The 17,675-nt window shown below is 46.7% G+C and overlaps 3 protein-coding genes across 3 annotated transcripts; 1 reads left to right on the plus strand and 2 right to left on the minus strand.

Annotated features, from left to right (window-relative positions):
- Positions 1 to 233: 233 nt before the first annotated feature.
- LOC123428442 (acyl-CoA-binding domain-containing protein 4-like) lies at positions 234 to 4,173 on the plus strand. Its single transcript, XM_045112654.1, has 6 exons — positions 234 to 774; positions 2,561 to 2,660; positions 2,771 to 2,874; positions 3,114 to 3,205; positions 3,279 to 3,376; positions 3,707 to 4,173. Exons 1-6 carry the CDS (start codon positions 362 to 364, stop codon positions 3,872 to 3,874), a joined length of 975 nt encoding a protein of 324 aa, XP_044968589.1. The 5' UTR covers positions 234 to 361; the 3' UTR covers positions 3,875 to 4,173.
- A 2,400-nt stretch (positions 4,174 to 6,573) lies between these two features.
- On the minus strand, positions 6,574 to 8,682 carry LOC123428444 (heat shock 70 kDa protein BIP5-like). The gene has a single exon (XM_045112655.1). It carries the CDS (start codon positions 8,680 to 8,682, stop codon positions 6,691 to 6,693), a length of 1,992 nt encoding a protein of 663 aa, XP_044968590.1. The 3' UTR covers positions 6,574 to 6,690.
- Positions 8,683 to 9,343: 661 nt separating this feature from the next.
- On the minus strand, positions 9,344 to 14,616 carry LOC123428445 (actin-related protein 6). The gene is made up of 8 exons (XM_045112656.1): positions 14,282 to 14,616; positions 12,923 to 13,716; positions 11,468 to 11,660; positions 11,335 to 11,398; positions 10,134 to 10,218; positions 9,992 to 10,042; positions 9,840 to 9,902; positions 9,344 to 9,738 (listed from the first exon to the last, which is right to left on the minus strand). The coding sequence occupies exons 2-8, from the start codon at positions 13,627 to 13,629 to the stop codon at positions 9,609 to 9,611; spliced, it is 1,293 nt and encodes a 430-aa protein (XP_044968591.1). The 5' UTR covers positions 13,630 to 13,716; positions 14,282 to 14,616; the 3' UTR covers positions 9,344 to 9,608.
- Between the last annotated feature and the right edge of the window lie 3,059 nt (positions 14,617 to 17,675).

A 17,675-nucleotide genomic window follows, 5' to 3' on the forward strand; every position in this document is an offset into this window, starting at 1 on the left:
ATTTTTGGTAGAGGAAGAAAGTGTTTTTCTAGAAATACTACCTCCGTATAATAATATAGGAGTATGATGTTTTAGCAGTTCATTTCGGAGCATGAGAGAAAGATTGGGGGAGTGGTGTTATGTTTTTTCTTAAATTAATCAAGCTTGGCGTACCTGATTACCTTTTGATTGTGTGGGGTTAAGTGCTACTTTTGCCTTTTGATTGTGTGGAGTAAACCAGATTGACTTAGGAAAAACCACAAGACGAGACGAGACGAGACGAGACGAGAGTGTTGAACTTGAACAGAGGCAGCACCAAACCCTCGTCGCGCCCGTGCTCTCACCCCGGCCAGCGGCATCTGAGATTCGCGCCTCGCCGGCCATGGGCGGCGACTGGCAGGAGCTGGCCCAGTCGGCGGTCATCGGCCTCATCTTCGCCTTCCTCGTCGCCAAGCTCATCTCCGTCGTCCTCGCCTTCAAGGAGGACAACCTCCGCATCACCCGCTCCGCCCCCGCCCCCTCCCCCTCCCCCTCGCCCGACGCCGCCGCCCCCTCGCCCTCCCCCGCGCTCGATGGCGGCGACAGCGACAGCGACAGCGACGGCGACTGGGAGGGTGTGGAGAGCACGGAGCTCGACGAGGACTTCAGCGCCGCCTCCGCCTTCGTCGCCGCCTCCGCCGCCGGCGTCCCCGAGGAGGCCCAGCTCCGCCTCTACGGCCTCTACAAGATCGCCACCGAGGGCCCCTGCACCGCGCCACAGCCCTCCGCCCTCAAGCTCAAGGCCCGCGCCAAGTGGTAGATTCCGCCCCCCTTTGCCTCGCTCGATTCCTTGGAATCTGGATCCGCATTCTGCTACGCTTGGGTTTTTTTAGCCTAATGTTTCTAGCGGTCAGGGGTTATGAGATGGGTTGCATATGATCCGTTGTCTAAATTTAGCTTATGTATTACTATAGGTATATAATTGCCGTCCTGATGTCAACTGTGGCGTTATTTGTGAGTTGGGCCGACCAGGAGAGATTGTTCATAGCTAGTACTACATCCCCAAATGCAACTGGTGCTAGCTTCCTACCTAGAGTTCTTGCTGCAGACTTTCAATTGGTCCACTGGTTCTCTAGGTTTCATGCACAGGGCTTGTCTCTAGGTTGTCGATGGGTTTCACCAATTGATTGTGCGTCTGCATTACCTGCTCGTGCTACTTTACTTTAATCTGACCATCCAAGTACTGACATTCACTTCACCTGATCTATATCCAATTATATCGTTTGCGATCAAGGCTGCATAATTATGTAGGGCTTAGAGTTACACTTTGATGATGATGCCTTTGGCTGCTCTGGATTTTCATATATGAGCACTGGAACTCAGACATTTATTATTTTTGAGTGGACATGTATTAGCAGTAGACCTTATTGCTTTTGTTCTGCATGTACTTCTCAGTTTGCCAACTGTCTCTAGGTTCTTGATTGGCTTCACCAATTGATCGATTACTTCCATTGTCTGTTTGACTGTTTGTGCTACTTTCCCCCGAGCATCCATGATATATATTGAAGAATGTTACGTGTGATTATGCCGAATAGTTGTGTAGGGGTAAGAATTTTCACTTTGAAGATGCCTTTTGGTGCTCTGGATGTTCCAATATGAGCACCAGAACTTAGACGTCTAGTATTTGCATTGAATAGATATTAGCAGTCAACCTTTTTTCTTATGCTCTTTCTGTGCTTCTCAGTTTGGAAGTCAGTTCTTTACCTAGTTCCTTATTGGTTGAGCACTTACTAGGTAATTGCCATCCGATGTGAACTGTACAGCTAGTATATCCCCAAGTGCAACTGGTGCTAGCTTCCTAGCTTCCTAGCTGTAGTTCTTGTTACAAACAGCGAGTTGGTCCACTGGTTATGTAGGTTTGGTGCACAGGAAGCAAGCCTCGTGCTAGTTTATGGGTTCTCTATGTTCAGTTCATATATGATAAATTGTCTCTAGGTTTTTTATGGGTTCCACCAATTGATTGCTGCATTGCCTGTTGGTGCTACTTTCACCTGAACATCCAAGTGTTTATATTCAACGCACCTGATCTATATCCAAGAATACCATTTGTGATCAGGCTGCATAGAGGTTTGCATTTTGCTAATGCTCTTTAATGCTCAGGATTTTCATATATGAGCACTGGAACTCAAACCTCTATCTTTTGAAGTGAACATGTATCAGCCTTAGACCTTTTTTGCTTTTGCTCTATCTGTGTTTCTCAATTTGGTAATTGTCCTTCGGTTCTTGCTTGGCTTCACCGGTTGATTTAATGTTTGTGTTGTTTTTTTGTGCTAATTTTGCCTGAGCATCCATGATCTTTGTCCAGGAATGTCACTTGTGATTATGCTGAATAGTCGTGTAGCCCTTAGAATTTTCATTTTGAAGACGCCCTTTGTTGCTCTGGATATTCCAATATGGGTACCAGAAGTCAGATGTTTACTGTTTGCATTGAACATATATTAGCAGTAGATCTGTATGTGTTTTTCCTCTGTATGTGCTTCTCAGTTTGGACAGTCAATCCAGTTTACCAAGTATCCTTATTGATTGAGCACTTGTTTGCAAGGAATGCTTGGAATAAATTGGGTGCTATGCCTACAGAAGAAGCTATGGAGGAGTACATAACAATTGTTGATGAGATATTCCCTAACTGGGCTGATGGCTCGGTAAGTTTTAGAATTTTACCTATAGCCACATATTTTCTACCATTTTTTTTATAGAAATGCACATCACTGTGTTTGCTCTGTTTGATATAATCTGTTTGACATGATTCCAGAAAAAGAAAGATGGGGAAACTACAATGTCTGCATCAGGTTCGAAGGGACCAATGGGACCTGTATTTAGCAGTTTAATGTACGAGGAAGATCAAGGAAATGAATCGTAAGTCTTTTTACAACAAGGAGACACCTTACATCGTGCATTCATGTCGCCTTGATGATGTGTAGCCAAGTTCACCTAATTCTGTATAGTATATTTCTTTTGCTAACTGGTACTGTAGAACATGCAGCTAGTTTGTCTCCATCATGGTGCTAAAATGTGTTTTTTATTCATATAATCCATTTAGTACTTTGCTTGAACTATTATTTCTAGGATTACAATGAACTTATTTGTACCTGCAGAGAACTCGGTGACATCCATGTTTCTGCAAGGGAAGGAGCAATTGATGACGTTAAAAAGCATCTGGCTGCTGGTGTACAAATCAACATAAGAGGTTTGTGTTTGTAGAACATCCATCTTTCTGTTCTTTATGCAGCATGACTCATTTAGACAAAGTTTGGTTTCAGATAGCGAAGAGAGAACTCCGTTGCACTGGGCTGTGGACCGTGGGCATCTAGATGCTGTCGAGGTTCTTGTCAGTTCAAACGCAGACGTGAACGCTCAGGTATCTGAATTTCTTGTGTACCTTTTATTCATTGCATTTTGAAATTTCTGGGCAGTTCGGTGAGTGGGTATTTGAGTAAAAGAAACTTGTGGCAACTCTGACCAAGTATTTTTGGTGGGCTTGCATCACAAGCTGTACCAAATGGACAAAATGTTGGATATCCGTTACATGTCTGCAAGCTGTCAGCCTGCAACATTCAACCAGCTAACTGGTTAAACAGTCAGTTCATCTACGTTAGATCTAAATTGGTATCAATATTGTACAGCTGCAGTGTGCAGAAGCAAACCTTTTGAGACCTTCAGATACTGAACCTTGTTTCTCCATATCCAGGACAACGAAGGGCAGACAGCGCTCCACTACGCCGTCCTCTGCGAGAGGGAGGACATCGCCGAACTGCTCGTCAAGCACCACGCCGATCTCCAGATCAAGGATGGCGATGGGAACACCGCCCAGGACCTATGCTCCTCATCCTGGCCGTTCATGAAGCCGGCAAACTGACGGTGCAGTGAACCCGATGATATGAGTTGACGCCTACTACTGCCACTACTAGTACCAAGAAACTATACACACCGTGCTTGATCAGCTGAATCAGATGAGAGCCGTTTTACCAACCTCATCGAATACACTGTCGAAAGATAACTCAGTGCAGGGTAGACATCTTTGTAGTAGTATTTGCCTGTTTCATACAGTTTTTAGTGTGTTTGTGCTGCAATCCAACCGTTTGGCAGGAAACATGTCGGTATCAGGATTCAGGTCTCGTATCCTCATATTGTCAATATGCATGCATCTTAACAGCATCTATAGCAGGTCCCTTAAAATTCGGTACGGGTTTAGGTATACTGCAAAATGATATTAGGGTGTGTTTGGTTTGAGGACCGAAAGTCATCGAATGTTATGGTTCCATTCCAAAGTCATGGGTTGGTTCCATCCTTGTGTTTAGTTGATGATAAAAAGTGTTATGGGTTGGTTCCCTCCCGGTGTTTAGTTGGAGAGATGAAATGAGAAGAATTTGATGGCACTCACCTTTTCGATATAAATGGTGAGATTACATCTCTGAACAAATAAAGTTCTTTGCATTTGACAAGCCTAATTTAATTTTTCAGCAGCATTTTCTTTCTATTTTTGACACATGCAAATAAAAATATATGATCATGAGTACACACCAAATATTTACGAAAAAAAATCACGAAAATGAAAAAGTAACCACACAAAAAGATCACGAAAATGAAAAAAATAACTACGTAAAAATAACCATGAAAACTTTTGTTCGGGTACGGGAGTGAGCGCGGTGAGAACTGCTTGGTTATTTCTTTTTTTCTTTGCTTTCATGGACGAATAACGAGTCGATTCCTTCAAATCGGTGGAATCACTTGATGAAGCATCTGAAGGGAATATTCCTTGCATACAGATGACCCAATTCCGGTTCCTAACTCAACTAAACACGAGAACGGCTCCCAGGGATGAAACCAACCCGTTCGATTCTACCTCATCCTGAAACCAAACACACCCTTACAGTATTGTGGGAGCTCTGGTAGAACAACAGATCCTATGAAATTGGTACGCAATGTAGAGGCCCGCATGCAGTGCTCCTTTTTTTCTTTTCTTTTTGGTCTTCTTCCCATCAAATCGACAGGCAGCCGCCACACTTTGCCGTCATGCCGTTCCATGTTCGGTGGTGCCGGACGGGCGGCCTACCCTGATCCACAGGGGGAGGTGTTTGCCGTACCCAGCAACCTTCACCTCAACGAGACCGGCGAGCGGCAAAGGAGCATGATTATGTGCTGGCGTGGCCATGGGCTGCCGCCGTCGTCCGTCGGTGGCGTCCGCCTGCCCGGTCTCCTGCTCCTACGCCACAATTGATCGGAACCGGGGTTGGTCGCAGGAAATTGAAGGGTATTTGGGCAGAATCCGAGCACCTTGGTGGAATTTCGCCAGACTCTGGCATGTCTGACGCCAGTTCGATGATGGTTGGGCTGAAATTTCCCTTCCGCCAACCATCGGGTGGCTTTTTAGTCCATCATAAAAATCGACTCGAAAACTAAATACCTTAGTTACGATGGATATTTTAGAACATCTTCAACTGACGCGCGCTAGCGTCATCCGTTAAAAAAAAATCAGCGTCGAAATAACGTTTTTTAGCGCGTTGAAGAATGTTTGTTTCAAGAGACGCTGCAAAAATATGACACCCAATCCGACGGCTCCACCTACAGCAGCCAGCGCTTACAATCCGACGCCTCAACAAGACCGATGAGCGGTGGATGCCCACGGCCAAGGAGCACGATTATGTTGTCGTGTTTTCGTCGAACTGGTTCGCACGCCCGGCCGTGTAGTAACGATGTGGCCCCAAGGCGTTGCCTGCCACTTGTTAGTGGTGTCCGCCCTCCTGAGCTCTTGCTCCTACGCCGCAATTGATCAGAATAAGGGTTGGTTGTCGGAAATTGAAGGGTATTTGGGCCGAAATCGGAGCACCTTGGTGTAATTTCATCAGACTCCAGCGAGTCTGGCACCAGTTTGATGATGGTTAGGCTGAAATTTCCCTTCCGCCAACCTGCTTTTCAGTCCACCCTAAGAATCGACTCAAAAACTAAATACCTTGGGTGCGATAGATATTTTAGGGTGTTGGGAGGGAGGGCGGGGGGAGTGCAGGAAAATTTCCTTCAACTAGAACATCACTCAAATTTATTTCACCCATGGTCCCACTTATTTTGTAAAGGGCTCTTTATCAAACAGATGTACAAACATATAAGAGTACACACCCGGTCTTTATAAAGTAAGATACACACAGCCAACATTAACACACACAAAAAAACACGTCTGCAAATGGTGAATTCATACAAGACCGAAGTTATTTCTGGCATAGAAAAAAAGAAAAGGAAAAAGAGCCCCGAAGGCCGAAGTGATCGACAAATACAATCACCATCAGTACCAACCATCTCAAGACTACGATAGAGATTGTTCAGTAGCAACGCATGATGAAAGGAAACGACGTGTAAACGTCGCTATTGTCCGATCATGATTTTTCACCCCAAAGATCAAGTGCGAGAAAACTACAAATAATGCCTTCAACAAGGTACGGCGTCATCGCATCTACTGAAGCTGAGGAACGCCATCTGAAGATTGAATTTGTTACTGTAAAAATCATATCTGACCTTTCTAAAATTCCTTAGTTATGAACTAGGAGTATATTATCTAGCCAAGCAATGCATGATGTATTAATCAACCAGACAAACAATAAACATGACTTTGGGCGTTGGTTAGTCGGGACGTACGTAGTTCAATCCTAATATTACTAAAGCTTTAAGAACTGTAGAATCCTAGAGTTCGTCGTGGTCGTTGTCCTCGGCAGCGTCGTCATGACCACCGCCGGCGTTCCCGTAGGAAGCGGCGAAGACGGGGCTGCAGACATCCTCCAGCTCCTTGAGCTTCTCCGTGTAGTCGTCCTGGTCGGCGTCTGGATTGGCCTCGAGCCACTCGCTGGCTTCCCTTGCCGCCTCCCTGACCCTCTCCCTGTCGCCGCCGTCCATCTTGTCCCCCAGCTCGCCGTCGGCCGTTGTCCGGGTGCTGTACACGTACGCCTCCAGCTTGTTCCGCGCGTCCACCGTGTCCCTCACCTTCCTGTCCTCCTCGGCGAACTCCTCCGCCTCTTGCACCATGCGCTCGATCTCCTCCTGGCTGATGCTTCGGCCGGCGCTGCTGATCTCGATCTTCTCCGACCTTCCCGTGCCCTTGTCCGCCGCCCCCACGTGCAGGATGCCGTTCACGTCCACCTCCAGGGTCACCTCGATTTGCGGCGTGCCCCTCGGCGCCGGCGCGATCCCGGTGAGGTCGAACTTGCCCAGCAGCCGGTTGTCCTTGGTCATGCTCCGCTCGCCCTCGAACACCATGATGGTCACCGTGGTCTGCTTGTCCACGTAGGTGGTGAACATCTTGGTCCTCTTGGTCGGGATCGGCGTGTTCCGCGGGATCACACTCGCCATCACGCCGCCGGCCGTCTCGATGCCGAGCGTCAACGGCGTCACGTCCAGCACCACAACCTCCTTGGCATCGCCGCGCACGATGCCGCCCTGCACGGCCGCTCCGTAGGCGACGGCCTCGTCGGGGTTGACGCCCTTGTGTGGCTCCTTGCCGCCGAAGTAGTCGCGGAGGAGCTGCTGCACCTTGGGGATCCTGGTGCTGCCGCCGACCAGCACCACCTCGTCGATGTCGCCCTTGGCCAGCCCGGCGTCCGCCATGGCCTTCTTCACGGGCGCCATGACCTTGCGGAAGAGGTCGGCGTTGAGCTCCTCGAAGCGAGCCCGGGTGAGCGGCTCCGACAGGTCGACGCCGTCGGCCAGCGACTCGATCTCCACGCGGACCTGGAGCTGGGTGCTGAGCGCCCGCTTGGCGCGCTCGCACTCGCGGCGGAGCTTGCCGAGCGCGCGGGCGTCGCCGGAGATGTCGACGCCGTGCTTCCGCTTGACGAGCCGGATGAAGTGGTCCATTACGCGCTGGTCGAAGTCCTCGCCTCCGAGATGGGTGTCGCCGTTGGTGGCGAGGACCTCGAAGACGCCGCCGTCGAGCGCGAGCACGCTCACGTCAAAGGTGCCGCCACCGAGGTCGAACACCAGCACGTTCCGCTCCTTCCCGTCGGCCACCTTGTCGAGGCCGTAGGCTATAGCGGCGGCGGTGGGCTCGTTGATGAGGCGGACGACGTTGAGGCCGGCGATGGCGCCGGCGTCCTTGGTGGCCTGGCGCTGCGCGTCGTTGAAGTAGGCCGGGATGGTGATCACGGCGTCCCGGACCTTCTCGCCGAGGTAGGCCTCGGCCGTCTCCTTCATCCTGGTGAGAACCATGGCGCTCACCTCCTCCGGGCTGAACGTCCGCACGTCGCCGGCCTTGACCTCCACCTCGACGTGCGGCTTGCCGTTCTTGTCCACCACCTTGAACGGCAGCAGCTTCATGTCCCGCTGCACCTCCGCGTCCACGAAGTTGCGGCCAATGAGGCGCTTGGCGTCGTAGACTGTGCGGAGCGGGTTGGCGGCGGCCTGGTTCTTGGCTGCCTCGCCGATGAGGCGCTCGCCGGAGTCGGTGAAGGCGACCCAGGAGGGGGTGATGCGGTTGCCCTGGTCGTTGGCGATGATCTCCACGCGGCCGTTCCGGTACACGGCCACGCACGAGTAGGTCGTGCCCAGGTCGATGCCGATCACCGGCCCGCCGTTGCCAGAGCCCTTTTCCTTCTCAGCCGCCACTGCCGAGGGAGCCGGCGCGGCGACGAGGAGCAGCACGGCGAGCACTACCCCGAGCAACATCGTCGTCCCGCGAGCCATCGTCGTCGCCGGCGATTGATCGACTTCTCCAAGCTGTAGCTTGTATCCAAGTTACAGTATTACGTAGCAGGAGGAGGTGGTGCGGCTGCTATTTATGGCGCGAAGAGATACAGCGCGGGCGGGACGTGGACGAATCGGAGGTGGTCTCCGACGCGGTGTGTCCCTCGGGGGCGCGGCGACACGCGGGCAAGTCGATCTGGACCGTCGGATTTCACGATCGGACGGCAGGGAAGGTTCGTGACGTGCTGGCGGAACCGGGCTGGGGGCTGCGTGACGTGTTGGATGTCGACGACAAGTTCCAACATGTTTCCAAACAAAAAAGAATCCGTTCCTGGCCCAACTTTGCAGGTTACACGTATAATTTTTCCTCTCACAAACATGGGCCAAAGAGGTGCAAAATCTTTTCCGGGCCACACCAAAATTTCGAAAATTCGGGAAATCATCTCGTCTCTGACTAAATTTAAATTTGACCCAAATCTACTTTGAATTTTATGAGGGTATGCAGGAGGACCGATGGAGCGTATCGCTGAATTTCAAGGATCCCGCATAGAGAAAGAAGGTTGTTGATATAAATTTCATATTTGTTATTTCAACAGCCAAACTTCATGAAACTCGTATTCTGCAATCACGGTGCAAATTTATCTTCACACTTGTAGAGTGATTTTTCTCAATGTAAGAAAAAAAACTGAAAATCCTCAGGAAAATCTGAAATCCACCCACCCACAACTGAGTCCATTCATACAGAGTTGATCCGCATGGGGAAGACAGCCTCTAGTTTCATGGCCAACTAAGCGTTAGTTAAATTTGTCTATTCCAAATACTGAACTTGTTAAACCTTTTGTAGAAGACAAACCCCTAATTTACATGCCACTTGCTAAACATGTCATCGGAAACAGGCTGCATTGCCCTATCTACTGACCAACTCTTCAGTGGAAAAATCTTCGGCGGCACCGTGCCGACCCCATCTCCTCGTACTCCGATTTCGTAACGCACATTGAGTCGAAATCGGGGCTGGACGCTAGCACAGATCCTCCTCTCCAGACACCCAGAATTGGGCTGCGCAAAGTGGCAGAACGTTAACGCCATGCACGCCGCACATGAGCGTTAGTGAAACGAGGGAGAGACGCCAAGACAGAAACAGGGTAAAAGGGACGTACTTCTCTTGAGAAATGATCTTCACCTGGTACTCCTCGGGCACAAGAGGTCGAAGTTCTCTCTGCCTGTTGATACAAACAACTAAGATGATGCACGCAGGCTCATGCAATGGGAGATAACACTGTCTCTTTTCCTACAGAAAAAAAATACTTACAATCTTTCAGCGAACCGAGGGAACAACGTGCTTCCGCCTGTCAAGATGATGCTGAAAACAGCCCAATTCATGAGAACAAGAGTCACTCGGTCAAAAGGTTAAGATAGCATCAGGCATTTCACCATTTAACGACAAAACGTACCTCTGATAAAGCACAGGTTGAATATATGGATGACAAGCTTGTGCAGCACGAACAATACACTCAGCCAGGCCTGCTTGATTCATGCCTACAATTTTTTTGTTATCAGTATTCTTATTACTTACCCTTGCAGAAGGGAAACTAATGAGCTGAAGCAGTAGGTGGAATTGCTGCTGCTCGCTTGCACAAATTAACGTTATTCTGACAGTCATTCAGCCTATATATGTTAAGGTGCTTCCTTTTCTTACGGCAATAGGCCAATCTATTCTATCCATCTGATCCAAAATACGGAGTACGTCAAAGCTAAATTTGAGTGGGAAAAATGGAAACAGAAGGAAACAGAACTATCATGATTGGTAATGCTTGTAGGAAATTAATTGAAAAGATGATGTACATAACTCTGTATTGTTTCATTTCTCTATCAACATGAATTGGCAGAGCACCTGCCTTCCACGGTAACAAAAAACACTTTTTGGACAGAAGATAAGACAGACTGTTTTGTTGTCCATCAAAACTGGGGAGAAATAAAAAGAGAAATTGTGACCCAAGTTTTGCTCTTACAGCAAAACTACCCCCATATTTTCTGAACAAGCAAATTAACTGCATATTTGGATTTCCCTTTAAAAAAAACTCCATATTCAAGTTGTCTATCCTTCCTTTCCTTTTTGTTTTATGTTTGCTCTGATTCGTCCCACCAATTGTATTTTCTAGGCTGCCCTCCTAGTATGTATCAAAATGCAAAGCCTGCCGTTGTAACATGTAAAGTCCCAAGGCAAAACTTATCCAGTTTAATGCAATGGAAGTACCATAGATTTTGACAGTGTTTCAATGATAACCACACATTTTGACAGACATTGCAGAATGCAGAAAATACACTCCTGAAATTTATATGACCTTAACTAGCATCAAAAGATTATGTTTGATATGTTTGGTTGAGAAATCATTTACATTAAGGGTGACAAATTAAAATTACGTTCCGGATTCTTGAGTAGTCTCTGAAGCTCACTCTGCTAATCCAGCGTCTCAATGAGAGGGGGCTAGCTAGAGAGAGAGAGAGAGAGAGAGATGCAGGGTCCTTGAGTTAGTCTCTGTGGGACAAGGATGCTATGGCAATGCTAGGGGCATGTTCTACAAAAACAGATCATGATTTATGAAGTATAGGGACAGATAAAGAAGGTATAAGAGACATTTAGATGACACTCACCCAGATCAATCGGATGAAAAAGCATCTCTGGGACAAGGAACCTCTCGTTGGTCAAGGCAAATTCCTGCGAATCAAAATTCCATTAGATGATACCAAGCAACATTCGAGATGTAACAAAAACACAGGATGTTACATTTTGACTTAGTTCAGGTTTTTTTCGATCCTTGTCTATGTCCCTGTCACCATCCTTTTTATCTAATTCTCCTTCAACAGGCAGAGAACAGTATCGACGTGCTTCATCCAAGTCTTTGACAAACCCTTTCTTGTATGTTATGCCATCAGGGAGAATGTAAGAACATCTAAATGGGTTGTCTTTGAATGATAAACTGCAATAATTGCATATCACACTGTTAAGAGATTTGATCATTTGTAATTACAGAGAAAGGTAGTGTTTGACGAACTGTCTAACTGATCAACAAGACAGTATATGGTGCTTGAAAAACACAATGACATGATGGTGTGCACATTGCCTAAACTAGAAAAGAAACAAAGCTAGGTGAAACAGTGTGATAAAATTATTTCGAATGTCAAACATAGATGAGCAGATATCCACAGTTGTGTTCAACCAATCAACCAACTACTCCCTCTGTTCCTAAATATAAGTCCTTTTAGAGATTTTACTAGAGGACTACATACAGAACAAATGAATGAATCTACACTTTAATATATGTCTATATACATCCGTATGTAGTTTTCTATTAAAAACTCTTAAAAGACTTATATTTAGAAACGGAGGGAGTAGTAAATCAATGAAGTACTAACTGATATCTCTGTCCAGCTCCAGTGGCAAATTTTAAAGTTTGAAAGTCTTAATCAAATTTGACTTTGCTGGAATGGATCCTCACATTCATTAATTACTCAGTACTCACAGCTCAACAACGGGACCACTACCAGCTATTCAGACTGCAAAGGATCAGTCGTTCCTTGTCATATCTTCTCAACTGAACATAACCAAATACCTGACCATTCAGACTCTAACTACATGGTGGGTTTGCATTTGTTTGGTCTGGCAACTGAAAGTCTGAAACCAACTCTAGGCCATAATATTTGTTTTGATCGAGTACAAGATTTATAACTATACTTTCCTTCCATAGTCTAAGCTTATGCATGAGTGTGTGCATATGGTGTACAGTCGGATACTTTTTTTAGCCATCTCCGTTTGAAGCTATCATAACCCCAACCATTCCACTAAAGTCTACAACCTGTCTAACCAAGTATCCAGGTATTTGAAGCTAATGAACAGTTGTTGTTTCAAATAAAGTAAAGTAGGACACAGGGGGTTACCCTTCTGTTTTCAGCAAGAAAAGAAAAAAGCAACATAGATTTATTTGGAAGATACAGAACATAGTTCCATAGGTACCGACGTACCGTTCTATCAGCACATATGGTTAGATTTGCTGCTCAAACAATTCATTAACAGTTCAGATTACAAGAGGTACAAGTTCCTAGCTGGTCTTTACATACGAAGGTCACATTTTAACTTAAAAATTATCCTGAAATTGGTTCACACTCTAACCTTAATAAACAAATAAAAGAGAACACGGTAATTTAATATACCCATATCATGTCAGTGAGGAAGTCAGCAGACCTGGCAAGGCGAAGATCATGAGGGACATCAAGGGATACAAAGCATAGCTTTTCCTTTGCATCATCAATGAGGAGGGTCTCGTCCATGACATTAAGGGACCGGTACGAAACAAGCTCCTTGAGATAGTTTGTGAGGGCCTTGCCACCAAGGTCCATACGCCGCACAGCATAATTCAGCGTAAAGTTCTGAAGGACAGGGGACGCGTGGGTGAAGGAGAAGCCGCAGTCCACAACAAGACTGCATTGGGAATGAAAGAGTGACGGCTGGCGGCTCGCCTCGTAAAGGTGGACAAGGGAAGGAGCGTCTGCAACACAAAGAGAATTGAAGCCAAACTCCTCAAACACAAGTTCATCAGTAGCATGCTGCAATGCTGGAGGGTTGAACTGCGGCTCCACCAGTAACAAGGACGAGTTTGTCGGATCCACCTGGAGCAGGCCACGCAGGACCCGTTCCCATACCTCTCGCTGCACCTCTGTATTGATAAGGTAGCCACGGTCAATAGGACGCCTCAACGTCACGCCAGTGACATCAACGTCTTGTGCCTGTAGCTGGTCAGCCGCCAGCCATTTCTTCGAATTTGCGTTGGAACCAGGAGACTTTGCTATACAGTTGGGGACGACAGCAATTGGATCATTGTCCCCACCAAAACCGGCCTTCAGAAGACCACCCCCATTGTCTATCACCACCACACGTGATCCACCCGTCATGTAAAATCCCACTAGTACTTCTCTCTTATTCAAGTCTGTCTCTATCCAACTGAGACCCAAGCTGGTATACTTGAATTCAAAAGGGTCCTGCATAAAGAACCAAAAAGGGATCGATTTCATAAATTGCTCAAAAACTGCATATAGATCTTCCCATGTAAACAACATGTGTGTTTGCAACAGACATAATAAATCTGGCATAATACCTAGGTAGGTGTGGCTCAAGTACGACATGGATTTTTTTTTTTCAGAAAACTTCGTATAGCAATACAGCAAATCATGGAGCCGGTGAGAAAATGTAAAGTGTGGCTTACCAAGACATAGCAACTAGGAAAACAGGCCACGAGGTTTCAGCAGCTAGGTATATTTTGTAACACCACAAGCAGGAACTCAAGTCTCACAACACTATAGCTCACGAAATATATTCCAAATTCCACTATACAATGGCATCAATCGATTGTATATTATAAGCATTAAGCAGTAAACCAGTGGCTACATTTCTGTCTTGCATCAGTTCAATGACATCGGTTGTTGGGTACATTATAGAGTACTGACAGTTGGGCATACAAAGCTGAATATCACCGCTTTAGCATGTAAAAAATGGGGTAAAGAATGAGTTCACAAACAGAGAAACAACTCAATCCATTATCAATACCTTGCTGTGAATGGCTAGACCGGTGGGTGCCTTGGGGCCTAGTAGTGGAGGCTAGAGCTCGCCGGTGCCCCAGGAGCTCGCGGCGAGGGAAGGGGGCGGGCGAGCCGGCGCCTAGCGAGGAGAGGGGGGGCAGCCGGGCGGTCAGGGGGGCAGGGAAAGGCAGCGTCCGGACGGAACTGCTGAAGGCCGAACGGTGGCGAGGAAGGGAGCGGGCGGCCGGACAACGGGGAGACGGCGAGCCGTCGACGGGGAGTGGCGGCTGGCTCTGGCTGGTTAGGTCTGTCGGCTCTCGCTCGTGTCGTGTCTGCCTCCGGTACTGGGAGGACTGAGGAGAAGTGGACTGTTGGGCCTGGCTGTGGGTTACCTTTAATTCGCTGGGCCTTTATCAGCTCTGCACAGTTTTACTTCATATAAAAAAAACATGGCATCCACAAAAAAGAAAAACATGGTCCCCCTCAAAAAAACATAGTAAAAAGACAGATTTTTGGGTGTGCCGTGGAAAATAAATATGGTAAAAAAAGATTTTTGGGTGTGCCATGGCACACACACTAGGTCCGCTCGTGGTCTCCGTTGACGACCGGTGGTGTGTGGGGTAGCTAGATCCCGCGCGTGTTGATTGTGTAGCTTTAGGTTTTAGCACCCTAGTAGCTTCGATTTTGAGGTTGTTCCACGTCTTTGCTTTGGTGGCGGTGATGGAAGCACTAAATAAAGGAGCTCTAGATCGTTCCTTGACCAGGTGTTCTGCTCTATGGTCACGGATGGTTTGGGAACTAGTTCAAGTGGAATCGCGAGGCGGCGGCATCCGTGCAGTGGGCTTGTGTCCCTAGGCTCCATCGTTGCGGCCACATTTGCTCGAGCATTACCATGGAGTTTCGGAGGCAGTCAAGAGATGCAACTAGTGGTCTACGTCGACTGCATATGAAAGACAGTGGATCTTTTGTCGGGTTCATGGTTGGTGGTTGGCAGTTATGGTTTCCTCCTCATACATCTTAGTCAAGTGGGGTGTCAAACCTGGAGTTCGATGGTGTATCCAGGGTGCCATCCTTGCCAGATTTGTTCTATAGTGGCAGCTTCGTCTTTGGTAAGCTACTTTGAAGGTCTGAAAAGATGCATATCATTGCTGATAGATTCTCTAAAGCTAGTGTGCATGAAGTTGTGGAATTATTAATGGAATACATCAAATAGGAAGTATAGCCCATGGCATTGGCAACTTTGAACATTGCGTTTCTTTGGTACAAAGAGATCATCGATTTGTCTAGGAAATTTTTCTTTCGAGCTCACGTATTCGAGGTTTAAGAGGAGATATTAAACATGATGTGTGTGGTCAGAAACCAACTTGTATTATAAAAGCTTATTTATACTCCAAAATTTATGAAAAAGCGGCAGCAGTCCGGAAATCTCAAGTGCAACCAAACTTCAGACAAATAAGGCAACATAACCAGCCTCATGGACGGAGCCAGCATTCATCCATGAAGGGGGCAAGTTTGTTTATGGAGAGGGCAAAGCTCACATGAGTGAAAAAAAAATTGGTTGCAATAGCCACTATTGTAGAAGAAGAATCACTTTGTTAGGGGGGGTCTCTAGCCCGCCCCCCTAAATTCATCCCTGGCCAGCCTTTCAAAAATAATTTTCCATTAGCGCCGCAACAGATACAGCAGGAGAGAGCAAAATCAACCTCTTCCAAATGCTAGAGCTTGCTGGTATTGTAGAGAACCTTGGTCTAGGCATCATAAATGAAAAATTGGAAAAACATTACAGATACTCCAGGAAGTGGAGGATGATAGTGACACTGAAACAAATACGGAAGATGTTTAGTCTCCTAAACAAACTTTCCACGCATCTCACAGGAATAATCAAAACAAGTAACTCGTGTATGTCAGATGTTCGCAACATTCACAGACGACGCTCGATGTTCAGCACACCGAGCGGTGCATTAAGGACATAAGCTTTCTGCGCAGCAATGAGGACAATTCTCAGTTTACGGACCCAGTCCGCATAATTGCTACTATCATCTTTCAACTAAATTTTCTCTAGGAACATATTAAAAAGCAGTAGAGCTACAACGCAAGCTACAACATAATTTGCAAAGACCTTTTGACTATGTTCATGATAATTGAGTTTAGCTAATCATATTACTAATAACTGCCACTCAAAATATACACCCCTCTAGTCATTCGAGTGATGCATGATCCAAATACACTAACTCAAGTCCAATCATCACGTGAGTTGAGTATAGTTTCGGTGGTGAACATCTCCATGTTGATCGTATCAACTATGTGATTCATGCTCGACTTTTCGGTCTTTGTGTTCCGAGGCCATGTCTGTACATGCTAGGCTCGTCAAGTTTAACCCGAGTGTTACGCATGCGCAACTGTTTTGCACCTGTTGTATGTGAACGTTGAGTCTATCACACCCGATCATCACGTGGTGTCTCAAAACGACGAACTGTCGCATAGGTGCACAGTCGGGGAGAACACAATTTATCTTGAAATTTTAGTGAGGGGTCACCTTATAATGCTATCGTCGTTCCAAGCAAAATAAGGTGCATAAAAGGATTAACATCACATGCAAATCATGAGTGACATGATATGGCCATGATCTCGTGCTTCTTGATCTCCATCACCAAGCACTGGCATGATTTCCATCTTCACCGGCGCCGCACCATGATCTCCATCATCATGATCTCCATCATTGTGTCGCCATCGTGGTTGTCGTGTTATCTATGCTATTACTACTAAAGCTACAACCTAGCAATATAGTAAACGCATGTGCAAGCACAAACATTAGTTTAAAGACAACCCTATGGCTCCTGCCGGTTGCCGTAGCATCGACGTGCAAGTCGATATTAACTATTACAACATGACACATCTCATACATCCAATATATCACATCATGTTGTTTGGCCATATCACATCACATGCATACCTTGCAAAGACAAGTTAGACGTCCTCTAATTTGTTGTTGCGTGTTTTACGTGGCTGCTATGGGTATCTAGTATGATCGCATCTTACTTACGCAAAGGCCACAACCGTGATGTGCAACTTGCTATTTAACCTTTTCCAAGGACCGCCTCGGTCAAATCTGATTCAACTAAAGTTCAAGAAACAGGCACCCGCCAGTCATCTTGATGCAATCGCATTGCATGTTAACGATGAAACCAGTCTCTCGTGGTTACGAGTAATGTCGGTCCAAGCCGCTTCGATTAATACCGCCGAATCAAGAAAAGACTAAGGAGGGTAGCAAATTAAACATCAACGCTCACAAACCCTTTTGTGTTCTACTCGACATATCATCAACGCATGAACATAGCTCATGATGCCACTGTTGGGGAACGTAGCATGGGAAACAAAAAAATTCCTACGCGCACGCAATACCTATCCATGGTGATGATCAT

This window comes from Hordeum vulgare, chromosome 2H (genome assembly GCF_904849725.1).
Source record: "Hordeum vulgare subsp. vulgare chromosome 2H, MorexV3_pseudomolecules_assembly, whole genome shotgun sequence".
NCBI lineage: Eukaryota > Viridiplantae > Streptophyta > Magnoliopsida > Poales > Poaceae > Hordeum > Hordeum vulgare.